The sequence below is a fragment of the Triturus cristatus genome, chromosome 6, assembly GCF_964204655.1.
Source record: "Triturus cristatus chromosome 6, aTriCri1.1, whole genome shotgun sequence".
NCBI classification, from domain to species: domain Eukaryota; kingdom Metazoa; phylum Chordata; class Amphibia; order Caudata; family Salamandridae; genus Triturus; species Triturus cristatus.
In genome coordinates this window covers 1,897,624,910-1,897,638,459 of record NC_140589.1, presented here as the reverse complement: position 1 = coordinate 1,897,638,459, position 13,550 = coordinate 1,897,624,910, and the positions used below count along the sequence as shown (strand labels likewise).

At 40.3% G+C, this 13,550-nt stretch overlaps 1 protein-coding gene across 1 annotated transcript in view; it reads right to left on the bottom strand.

The window, feature by feature from the left end:
• Positions 1–6,797: 6,797 nt before the first annotated feature.
• Positions 6,798–13,550, bottom strand: part of LOC146822354 (uncharacterized) — a 160,302-nt gene continuing 153,549 nt past the window's right edge. The window contains exon 2 of the mRNA XM_085613449.1: positions 6,798–9,973. Within this exon, the coding sequence (XP_085469575.1) occupies positions 7,984–9,558 (1,575 nt within the window). The 5' untranslated portion in view covers positions 9,559–9,973 and the 3' untranslated portion in view covers positions 6,798–7,983. The remainder of the gene's footprint in view (positions 9,974–13,550) is intronic.

Below are 13,550 nucleotides of genomic sequence, written 5' to 3'. Positions count from 1 at the left end.
CCATCCCGCTCTGTCACAAAAACATAAACGATTTGTTGTAATCAGGGTTTGCTAAAACTGGTGCTTGACATAAAGCTCTCTTTAATTCTTCAAATGCCACAGTGTGTTCTTGTGTCCAAGGGAGGACTTTAGTAGAAGCTGTATTAGGGGCTTGGACTAATTCCCCTGAAAGATCACAATAAAACATGAGAAAAAGGGGAAAACACCATACCTATTTCCTTGGCTTAATTTCTAAGGGGGCTAATTTCTAAGGGGCTTAATTTCTTAAGGGGCTAGCGGGAAGCGAACCTCCTCAGGGGCCAGCAGAAAGCCAATATTCTCCTCCTTCCCCCCCTTTTTGACAGGAGGAAATCTGAAACAGATTTCACTGCTGTCAAACACTATCAAACCCTGTGTCTTGTCAACACTATTAATCCCTGTGTGTAGCTACTGGGCGTAAGCAAAATTATAGGAGATACACAGCGTATGTGAAACGGCGAGAAATCCTTCAAATTAATGTACAAACCTCATTGTGTTAGCTCATAAGCTAGCCAAATGACATCTCATATGCAAATGTCCCTATTACATGAACCTACACCAACCTGAAGTCAATATTAATGCTAGTAGGCCCTAATAGGAATGCTAAATTACCTAAATATTCGGAAAACCAAGTTTAAGAACAGTTGTTAATGTTGATAATTAATAATTTATCTGCTAAAGAAATCAGTCATTGTGCAATAATTTCCACCTATACAATAAAGAGCCTAATTCAAAAACAAGTCAACTTTTGGGGCCACCACTCACAAGAATGAGCTTACTAAAGCAAACTTTAAAAAGGAAATCCTGTCAGATATTTTCTCATTACCCTAAATACCGGGCCTCATTTGTCACTCTGTGGTGGCAGTCCTTATTTAAAACAGGCCTTCAAGAGTTAAGATGCAAGTGCACAGATCATAATTGTTCCTTAATGTCCAATCTGGAAACATATGACCGAGGCTGCCTGTCTATAAGAGAAAGGCAGTCATGTGATACATATTTTAGTCTTGCATAACTTTTCCTTCTTTTATTCATCTCCAATACCAATTAGACATACACTGATAACGTGTTGTCTGCTATTTTGACAGCATGATAAAGGTAATATCACGTCTGTGAAATTTAGTAATTGTGAACAAGTTCCAGCCAAGCGCTGTGCAAAGATCGCCGTCGTCACGACTATCTCTGTACTTGCACAGGAGAACTTGGTATTAAACGCTAAACAGACTGGTCAATACAACACAAAAACAAAACATATATAAAATACATATGCCAAGCCATCAGTATACCAGGCACAGAAAGCATAGACAATTACACTAACATATATAAATGAGCAGCGATGCGCAATTACAGTACCTACAGCTCAGATGCGAACATTCTGGCCTGCTTAATTTGTCAGGCTTATAATCAATAACTTATTTACCTGCCCTATACAACCCCATCTGGCAGTGGGTCATCCCAATGATGACCGCGTCAAGTCTGACACACAGGATCAGCAACAATAATCAAAAAATGACGAACACACGAACCTGTCTCTTTTTTTTTTTTTTTTTTTTTTTTTTTTTTTTATAAAAATGAGCTATGCATCTTTGTACACAATGTACCCTCATGTCCTAGTCGAAGATGCATCTCACATCTTTCCTCACAGACCCGTAACCACTGGATCATTTATCCAATGCAACTGGTGGCAGCTTGTGGCCACAATTCAAAAATGTCTGAATTTGAAAATCGTTTTTATATAGGCACATAGCCCTTAAAATTCCAAGCAAGAGCAACATTTTACTTTCCGGCCAGAAGCAATATAACAATTGCTAAAAAATAAAACAAATCTTCTCCATAGACATTTCCACGGGACACTTGTTTCGCACAGAATAGAACAAGGGAATCTTTCTCGACTTACATTTCTCAGCCGCCCTGTCTTATCAGAGAAGCTAAAAATAGCCCCTCAGCGCGGCCTGAGCCTGGGCTGCCAGCCATCTTTTTTTTTGTTTTTCCTACTCCTGGCCCCAAGGCTCTCCAGCTGCAGGCATTACACAGATGCGATGTCAGAGAAGCCTTCTAAGCAGTGCCGCTGTTCTGCTCCTCTCACCGGCCCCCACCTACACTGGCTACAAGGTCAGAATCTGACTCCGATTTCTGTATCACATTCTGCTCTACACGGCCCCCACCTTCTCCTCACTCTGAAGCTGTCAAAGACAAAAAGACTACTCAATTCCATAAAAACTGCAATAATTCGCTCAATTGAAAAATTATTTTTACATACAATTTGCACTCAGGGGGTCATAATCTTACCGACTTGACCCAGCACATTGGCTCACTGGACCACCAAGAACACAAACCTGTATTCATGAACAATTTGCAAATTCGAAATACCCACAATTCTTTTTTCAAGCTAAACTTTTCACTAATTATTTTTCCGTTAACACTTTGTACATTAGGGGTGTCATCAAATCACAGGAGTTGCTCCTTCTCTAGCTGCACCCCTCTCAATTTCCTATTGACAACGTAGTCAAATGTTGGACCATGTAAACACCAGCTATGCGCTGTTCATTTGGTGGGTGGCTCAAGAACCTTTGGGCTACTATGTAATTATTATATGTATTATAACTGGTCTTTCTACTGGGGCCACTCTTGCTAGGTCCTCTGAAAGGACGGGATAAATACCAGCAACGTCAGTATTTCTTTTTCTGTCAGCCTACGCTCATTTTACCAGCTCTAATTCCTCCTGTAACATCTCATCCTTGGCTTTTCCAGACACCAGTCCACTTCTCTCTGCTTCGTGAAACACTTACTCTGTCCTTCTATGTCACTCCTTGCGCCAAAAACTCAATGGCATCCTTCCAAGCTGGTCTACATTTCCTCTTTCATAAGAGTGTTTCGTTGTCTGTCTACTTGTTCTGCTTTTACTCAGATACCTTCCTCAACTAATACGCTTTCTCGGGCTTTGTCTGAATCCTCCCTACTTTTCTCTTCTTTTCTGAGCGCTTACTCTGTGCGTCTATGCTATTCTTTACGCCATAATTCAACAGCGTCTTTCTGTGACTGTCTAGCTTTCCTCTTCCACAACTCTTCTTCGACTTTCATGATACATTCGGCATCCCAGGTCCCAGCTACGGGCCATCTCTGACTTTCTGGTAACTCTTTGGTGTAGTCCACCCATAGATCAAGGAATAATATGGCGTCTAAGCCATGCTTGTGATACATAAAGTGCCCTGGAGTGTCCCTAGGAGGAATAGGGACTGCTTCTTCAAGTACCCCTTTTCTAGTAGTGATCTGTCTTAATTTCGAAAAGAGCGGCATATTGACAACTGATCTGATACTTAATCTTGAACACTTTGTCTTGAACACACTTGGTACAAAAGGCACAATAATGAACAATCATTCATACCACAATATGCAGGACATTTTAACACATTAAACATTGAACATAAAACATTTTAACCTTTAAAAATGACCAACAATGATGACAGTCTGCATAACTAATCACCAAGCAGAATTCTTGACAATAACTAGATACTTCGGAATACTTGATATACTGCTAAACAGTACATATACACTGCTAAACAGTGCAGACCGGATTTGTGTACCCAAATCCGTCTTGACCGGCACAACCTATGTGCGCGTCAACACGCCTCCCCGGCGATGGTACTCACCGGGTAGCTCCTTGAAACGGAAGGCCTCGGAGAATGGACTGGACTCGACGACTGCGGACATCGGACCCTCTGGACATCGGGACTTCGAAAACCTGGTGGGCCTCTGTATACCTCGGACACAGCTCTCTCGCAGGTGGGCTCTGGGTAGACAATCTGCGTTCCTCACCGCCTCGTATGGATGCCTGGTCGCAGTCTGTCCCCTTCATTGGCCTGAGGGAGTTGGCGGGAAAACCCGCGACGTGCGCGCTTGAAGTCCATCACGGCTATGGAAGGGGGCAAAACTGGACCTTCATCTCCGGCGTGTGGGGAAAGAGATTAAACTGTTCGGGCGCCATTCTGTGGTAAATAAAATATCACGCTCTCATAATTTTTCATATTATCAATAGGATCATGCATAAAGCAAGAGGCTGAGTCTGTGGTATCAGATTCATAAAGGGCTTTATTCCAATAACTCGAGTCAAAGGGAGAATATCTCCATCACCAAAAAAGGATCTGGACGGGGCTGAAAAGTATTCTCAATATTCTCAAAACATTATTCACAGAGTACAGTATATATACATTTCTCAATTGTACGTAAGCAAAAGAGCAAGAGAGAATGAGATAAGAGCATGTGGGCGTGTAAGTAGGCGTGAAGGTGGGCGTCCATGTGGGCGTCCACTTGATGATAATGGGTAATTTGTCATGTGTGGGTGGATACCTGGAGATGATTTCGCAATGTCAGCAGAAATACTTGGCAGAGATGCGCGCGCAGCAGCATGACGTGTGATTGACGCGCAACTAGAGGGTGAAGGGGACTTGACATTTAGCTCTACATGTGGAGACAAAAAGTCTGGGGGGTCAAGTCAACCTAATCCCAAATCATATCTAACATCCTATGTTTAAAGAACTATGTTATCCACAAGGGAAGGGCTCTCGGACAAAATCTATTCTATACTGACTGTGAGTGCGTGCACAAGCGTCTAAGTGTCTATATGAGATGCAAGGGGCAGAAACTTTCCATGGTAACAGGGCTATGAATTACTTGCATGAGGACAGAGAAGCCGGGCCTTTTGCTTGGTAACTGGAAGAATGTTTACTTAAACTACTAGGCAGGAATGCATCGGCTGAGGGGGAAGCAGATAATTCGAAGGTGAAATACAGTTCTTGGCAGAGAATAGGCTGATGTCAGGCTTCGTGAGCCGCGCAGAGAATGAGACAAAGTTCATGGTCACAGATGCAGGCTCAGACTGGAGCTTTCAGAGGCAGAAGGCAAGAAGAGTTTGATGACAGAATCAGGGCCTACTTGCCTGGACTGTAAAATGGCATAAGTGAACCATATAAAGCCGGTGGCCTTTCATATTTAGGAATGGAATATCCGGCCTGTTCATGGCGGATCTGACAGAGGACATGTTGACGGTGGACGCACATGTATTTGCGTCTTCATAACTGGAACTGGAGGGAACATACATGTACTTGTGACATGCACATAGAACCGTTGGGGTCCAAGATAGGGGACATAACTGACCAGGAAAATCCACATTTCCACAGCTCCTTGAGTGCTTTTAAGCCTAGTGTTCAGTCTATATAAATATAACTATCTTTCTATAACTGCTTGTGGTATCCGTTTGTAGCGTCATCCCTGCGTTATTGTGTATGGTCATAAACGCTTTACGCACTGCCTCTGAGATAGGCCTGTCTGCTCGTGCTACGTGACCACAGGGTTGAGCAGGGGTTATCAAAGGGTGTAGCCCCCTTACTCTGACTTAGGAAGAAGGATCCCTATTTGGACCTCGGCGCCAGCAGCTGCCAACTAGAGATCCCCATTTCTCACATGCTGCAAACCTCTAGGGGCAGTGGCTCCTGACTTCCACCCGACCCAAAACTCCACCCGTTTTCTCCGGGCAGTATTGTCAATGGATGAATCAAAATGTCAATAATAAACGGCATGAACGTAATAGCCTACATAACAAACTCTAAATTTTATAATCACAGAATTATGCACAAAACTGAGGCTACAAATCCTAGAAGGCATTGCAGAACACATTTCACATAAATGAGTGAATAGGGAGAGCCAGATCTTATCACGAGGTAGTCAAAAAGTCCTTATACCACAATAGGCTGGGAACAGGGAAAGAAATCTAGCTGTGGGATTACTATAACATTTGCATTCTGTTGAAGTTTGATGCTCTCTGGAGTTTGCATATTGTCACCTCTGTGGGAAAGGGGTAAGTTATCCTGGAACATTGTCTTGATCAATTCTTTAGCACCTATGAAGACTGTCACTATTTCTGTTCCTTTGTTCCATATTTGTTTCAGGTATTTCATCCCCTATATCTGTGAGCAGGTGATTTTTTGTTGCAGCAACTGATGACTGTTTCAAATGAAAGACTTCACAATCAGTACTTTTTAAACCCAGGTGGCCTTTTTGATGCCTCATTAGAGAACGTTTGATAGGAAATGCTCTTCCAGGTTTATAATATTCAAATGGCTTCTCCCCAGTATATAATTTCGTATAAAGTATTAGCTGTTTCTTTGTAATAAATGTCTTGTCACACTGAAGACAGATAGAGTTTCTCCCTGGAATGCACGTGGACACATTAGGTTCCTCCTGTGAAAATACGCTTTACAAGAAAAGTTTTATCTGCCTAGATGGATTATCTGATCAGCACCTCATCACATCTATTGCGTCACTTATTCCCAGTGTGTATTTTCAGATGTTGCATGAATAGTCCCTTTGTAATTATGGCTACGTCACATTCAGTATAATCCTATGCAAGCCTCGAAAAATCATAACAATTGTACTAGACCTGCAGGACTGTTGATTTAAATAATCCACTCCACCTAATTGTGGTGCTCTTGACCCATAAACTGCTTTCAAATTATGTGATCCTTGGCAAATGCTTTAATTCGGGGCCACCATTTTCTTCATTGTCGCAGATGAGCGCACCATCAAATATGAGATTTCAGAATGTCTGCTGCACAAAAAACTCTTTTGTCTGATTTAATAGACTTAACGTTTGCTCTGTATAATACAAATCTTGCCACATATAAGATACACATGACCCCTGACTTGCCTCTTTGTTCATTAATAGCTTTGTCATCAGAGTGGGGTCAGGAATGTTACTCAAATCATACTTAAAAACTATCACTTTTAATAAATACATAACTAAAGCATGAAGTGGTAGCACACTGTCATTTGCAATCAGCAGATTGTCCATTGAAATAGCCACAAAGGTTCCCACTGACATGTGGTTTTACTGATAAAACAATAGAGTTTACAAATAATGATGTTTGGAAATTGAGTTTCTGCAAATATTTGACATTTGCACATCACAAAGTAAAGTGTTCCAATTTATTTTGCTCCTATTTAAATGTGTGCATCACACTACTGAATTGATAAAATGTGCTTTAATAATTTCTGACATATTTTAAAATATTTTTACTATTCATTTGCAACCTAATTAAATGTTGTTAGGAAAAAAACTGACAGCCTTTTGTTTCACTATAACTGTTCCACAGCGCACTTGACTAAAAACTCCACCTGTAGTAAGAGAAAGAAAAGTAAACATAATTTTCTGAGATAAGCAGCAATTAGTGAAAAGACAAACTGATGTTTACCCTTTGTCCTTTAACAGACAGCAAATGTTTCAAGATATAAACAAAATTTAAAGGCATCTTTATAGCTCATTTATTTTTTGAATGCACAGAACACCTGCTCCTTTTCAGCTTAAGTTCACTCACCAGAAAGGACCAGCAGGTCATTAAAATAGGCTGGACAGATAAAATCTGAGTCGCCGTAGTGAGTGGGCGAGTAGATTTTGAGGCCTGCCATGGTATTGCTCCTGTGTGAAGAACAGGTGTCCCACTAGTAATGACTTTCGGATGTTGCATTAGCTTTGTGTTTGTAAAGGATGACAGTGATATGCATTCTCTACCGTCATGACTTTCTCTTCTCTGTTTACTTACTGTTATTGTATCATCTGCACCCTGTCAATAAATGAACTGTCACATTCAGTACATTTATTTGGCTCCTCCCCAGCGTGGGATTGTTGATGCTGCTTTGTGTTGGTCTTCCTGTGTAACACTTTATTGCATTCTGTACATTGATATGGTTTCTCTCCTCTGTGAACTTTCTGGAGTGACATAAAACTGTGCTTTGCGTTAAATACTTTGTCACATTCAGGACGATCAAAGGGTTTCTCCCGAGTGTGACCTTTCAGATGTAGTATTAATCATTGCCTTTTAATAGTTCCCATTCCGTACATTCATATGGTTTCTCCCCCATGTGGACACTTTGATGTTGCATTAATTGTGACTTTCTAATAAATGCCTTTTCACATTAAGTGCAGTTGAATGGTTTCTCCCCAGTATGAACTCTCAGATGGTGTGTTAAATTTTGCTTTGCAATAAATGTTTTGTCACATTCTGTACATTCATATGGTTTTTCCCCAGTGTGAACTCTATGATGTACTATTAACCTTTGCCTTGTAATAAATGCCTTGTTACATTCAGAACATCCATACGGTTTCTCTCCTGTGTGAATTTTCAGGTGGTGTTTTAATGTTTGCTTTTCAATAAATGCCTTATCACATTCAGTGCATTTATACGGTTTCTCTCCAGTATGGATTTTCTGATGTTGCGTTAGTTTTCCATGGGTAATAAATGCCTTGTCGCATTCAGTGCATTCATATGGTTTCTCCCCAGTGTGGACTTTCTGATGGCGCATTAGATGTGACTTTCTAATAAATGCCTTCTCACATTCTGTACATTCATAGGGTTTCTCTCCAATGTGGACTTTCCGATGTTGTGTTAGAAGTGACTTTATAAAAAATGCCTTGTCACAATCAGTGCAGTGGAATGGTCTCTCGCCAGTGTGGACTTTTTGATGTCGCTTCAGCCCTCCATTGGTAATAAATGCCTTGTCACATTCAACACATTGATGTGGTTTCTCTCCTGTGTGGACTTTCTGATGTTGCGTTAGTTGTCCATTGGTAATATATGCCTTGTCGCATTCAGTACATTTATAGAGTTTCTCACCAGCGTGGATTTGTTGATGCTGTTTTAGATACATCTTCCTTCGGAACACTTTATCACATTCTGGACATCCAAAAGGCTTCTCCCCAGTGTGGAATTTCTGATGCTCTATTAAACTTTTCCTTGCAATAAATGTCTTGTCACATTCAGTGCATTCATACGGTTTCTTCCCAGTGTGGCGTTTCCTATGGAGCTTTAGATTATTCTTCCATCTGAACACTTTATTACATTCTGTACATTCATAGGGTTTTTCCCCAGTGTGGACTTTCTTGTGAAGCTCTAGATGTCGCTTTTCAATGAACGCCTTATCACATTCACTGCATTCATATGGTTTTGCCCCAATGTGGATTTTCTGATGAACTGTTAACTCTCCCTTTGTAATAAAAGCTTTGTCACACTCAGTACATTGATATGGTCTCTCCCCAGTGTGGATTTTTTCATGGTTCATTAATTGTTGCTTTGTATTGAATGCCTTGACACACTCAGTACATTTATATGGTTTCTCCCCAGTGTGGACTATCTGATGTTTCTTCACCTCCCCATTTGTTATAAATGCTTTGTCACACACCGTACATTGATAAGGTTTCTCTCCAGTGTGGATATTCTGATGTCGTTTTAGCTCTCTATTTGTTTTAAATGCTTTGCCACATTCATTGCATTTATACGGTTTCTCCCCAGTGTGGACTTTGTGATGTTGCGTTAGGTGTCCTTTGATAATAAACGCTTTGTCGCATTCTGTACATTCATACGGTTTCTCCCCAGTGTGGATTTGTTGATGCTGCTTTAGAGTCCTCTTCCTTTTGAACACTTTATTACATTCTGTACATCTATATAGTTTATCCTCTATGTGGGAACTCTGATGCTGCATTAGGTCTTTCATTGCAAAGAACACTTTTCCACAGTCAGTCCATCAATACGGCTTTTCTACAGTATAAAGGTTCAGATGTCACACTTGCTATGTCTCTGCGTAATAAATGTTTTATCACATTCTAGATATTCATATGGTTTCTCTCCTGTGTCTTCTTTCTTATATCAGAAAGCTCTTCCTTCATAATGAACACCTCAGACTTGATTCAGTAGGTCAGTGTGCTATGTCTTTCATGTATATCCCCTGATGCCTAAGAGCCAAGTACAGACCTCAATGGGCAGTTTGGATTTTCTGCTGTAGAAAAAGACTTTGAAAAGGCATTAGCCTTCCAGGGAAGAGATTTCGAGGTATGCTGTTTTACATCGCTTCCTGCACAAGTGAAGCTCAATGCCTTTACCATTTTCATTTATTACTGTATTTATTTCACCTGTTAGATTAAGAAAAAGAAACACTGAATAAGCTGAAATGCAGAGTCAGTCACAAAAATCTATTGCCATTTAATGAGACATTCAATTTTCCATATAGACAAGTGCGCGGAAGAAATTCTAGATCACACTTTCAATGTAAAGATCCAATAGGCAGAGTAAGGGCATACATCCTTCCGTGATCCCCTTCTATTGAGGAGTGTGAACTCAAGAATTAACCAAGACACAAGAGGAGGTTCCATGTTCAGTGAGTGAGACCATCTCCCCACTACACACTACAATGTTAAATCCGTAGCGACAAGATGCCTCCCTTCTTATCCAGGGAATGCTTCCTATTATCACACGGCCTAACAAATAATTCAAGATGGAGCCTTTTCCAGTGAATGGTAATCTGAGCATCTTCCACATAGTGCATCTCCAGCGATCCGAGGCACTGACCAGATCTAGACAAGGAACAAGAGGTTCACAACCATTTTAAACACACATTGGCAAAGTCAATAAGTCTCATCTTTTACACGTATAGGCTTTCCAAATGCTGCACAACATAAAATAAAAACAAAAAGGTGCAATGCGGTGGATTCTTTTGCCTCATGCTGATGTTTCTCCACAAACGTGCACACTTACAGAATGACACATGCATCATTTTCCGCTTTTGGTCTGGTGTTAACTAAGATCTTAAAAAAAAAGAAATTACATGTATAATATACGTACTTAAAGAAGCTTTCAGGTTTTCATCCATTGGTCGGTTGTTGTGTGATTCACACTTTGCTTCCGCTCACTACAGAATACAGCATAGGGCAATGAGTCTGCCTACTTCAGCCACTGGCTAACTTCACTTGAGTGACTGCATTTTACTCTTTCACAAGGAGGTAGTTCTCTTCAGTGACAGTGCTATTGTTCGTTCTTAATAATTACATTAGCATTGCCTTTATGTTTAAAGCCTCATGTTAAGCCTTATGTTATAGCAGGCCACTTTCTACCAGCTCTTCACAGCACAGGACACATTTCAGCTTATACGTTTGATAGAGCGGAGGAGAGTCGTTTTCGTATTTTTCATCTTTCTAGGAGTGCAATATATTCATATGTTAAATGCACTCACATATATTCATGCATATCTACTTGTCATGTAGAGTAAATAGTAAGATTTCATATTGTGTTGATGTAATAGGTGATGCACTATCTCATGTTCCAAGCTAAAATAAAAGTGCTAATGTAAAAACGTGATGTACAAGTCTTAACACGTAAACGTGAAGAGTTGCATTGTGTGGTAGTGATTGCCTATGTACTAGATATGAAGTATTAAACAATGTGGCATTTGTTAAATGATCATGTTAGTTTAAGAGTACTGAGGGATATGTATACTTTCATAGTATTTTATAACATAGGGAATGTCTTATGTTAGCCTAAGTCGTAGGCCTAGAATGAAAATGCATTTTTCCTATTAACCTTTCGCTCAGAAATAATGGTTGTTTTTTATGTGTGCTGCTGCTGTAAATGTTTTTCTTTCTCACGTTTTATATTGAAGGTGCTGAATGTATTCTTTTAGTCAGAGTAGGGTATGTGTTTGAGCGAGTGAGGCAATGAGAGAAGAAGATACAAGTGTGCGGCTTGGAGGTGATAAAAAAGGGAGTCAGTTTCACAGAGGAGAAGGTGAAAGCACCAAGGACGTCATGTAACAAACCTGGGAACATCGAGCATCAGGAAAAAGTATGCTCATGGGAAGTGTGACTGTCCAAGGGTGGAATGAATAAGAGTAAAGCATTATGGGACTTTCACCTTTGGAAAACTGAGCATTGGAGTTAGGGAAAGCAGCCCACTTCTTCCTTGCTCTCAGAGAGAGAACATCTTAGAGAACTCACTCTGATGGTAGCTTCATGCTACATGACCCATGCGAACAGTGTAGAGGCTCCTTAGGGAGAGTCCATGAATGACACCTTTCAGATTTCCAAATGCGTATTCCTTATGACATGGACTAACCTCGAGTTAGAGTAGGGATACATTTGATGCTCTTACTCATACACCCCCAACGCAAGCCAATCTGGATTCCTGCTTGTTAATTTCTTACATCATTGTACTTGAGTTGATGGTTTTAATCATACTGCATTGTACCAATTTAGTGAAAAGATTTGGCTTCATGCTCTTTCCATTGTACTTCTACACTCTCGTATTGAGGTGTGTTTATCTTCAATTGGCTCTGGCGTTGTAATAAATTCCAGTAACTTTCTTCAGTTGCCCATTGTTCATTTCGTAATTGCAAATATTAGATCATAACTAGTGATCGACTAACAATTTTTTCCTCTTTGCACTTTCATGCTGCTTAAACGAACCATCGCAACGTATTCCAGAGGATCCAGAACGGATCTAGATTAGGCTCTTACAAGTTCCTGCCTCCTGCTAATGATGTTGTAAATACCAGGGTCTCCCATTCTATGATTTTGTTGTTTTCTATTATCTGTCCCCAATAGTTTATATTTCCTTTTCTCATAGGGATTACTAGGCTGTCTTTTAGGCACTCAGGGGTGCCTGGTGAATCCCAAATGGGAGCATTTAGGCTGTAGTAGGGAATTTCAGAATCAATCTTATTGTGTACCAAGTTCTTGCGGCTGAGTTCAGGGTCTTTAGTTTAATCTTTTTGAAAAATTTTGGGTGGCCAAATTTATAAAAGAAATGGTCAGAATCAACAAGGGCTTCCATGTAAGTAGGCCATGTTTCCCGCTTACCCAGGAGTTTCCTTATGTTCTTAAATTGGAAAGCTCTACAATACTCAAGTATATCTGGGCTCGCGATTCCTCCTTGTGCCTTACTTCTTCTCAATTTTTTCCATCCAATCCTAACCCCCTTAGCTGCCCAAATAAAGCTGGTTATCTCCCCTTGCAAAATTTTTAACTGTTCAGTCTTGAAGTTTAACGGGATAGAATTGAATAAATATGTAAATTTGGGTAGTATATTCATTTTAATCAAGTTGGATTTACCCAAGAAGGACAGTTGTAGACCCGACCAGGCTTTAAGAAATTTTCTTGTATCTTTATGAATTCTGGTAAAGTTCATACTAGCTATCCCGTCAAGATCTTTTATGTATTCTATTCCTAAGTATTTTATTTTTTCTTTTACTAATAGGTTTCCTGAGACTGTGTTCCATTCTAAGATTTCCGTTTTTAGTTGGTTAACATGGTATCCTGAAACTGCCCCAAACAGGTCTATAACTTTTTCTATCGTTGGAAGTGAACTATTTAAGTCACCGGTAAATATCATTAGATCATCGGCGTATAATGCTACTTTCTTTTCCCAGCCTCGGTATTTAAAGGGTGCTATCCCCTCTTCTCTTCTCAGGAGGCAGGCTAAGGGCTCTATATAAAAATTTAATAATAGCGGGGAGAGGGGACAACCTTGTCTTGTGCCACGTTTTATCTTTATATTATCTGTGAGGGCATCATTAACCAGTACTTTAGCTGTTGGATTTTTGTATATGATTATAATCGCACTCTCAAAATTATCGTCGAGATTAAATTTGGATAAGGTAGCGTTCAGGAAGGGCCAACTGACCCTATCGAACGCTTTTGCAGCGTCGAATGTTATCAC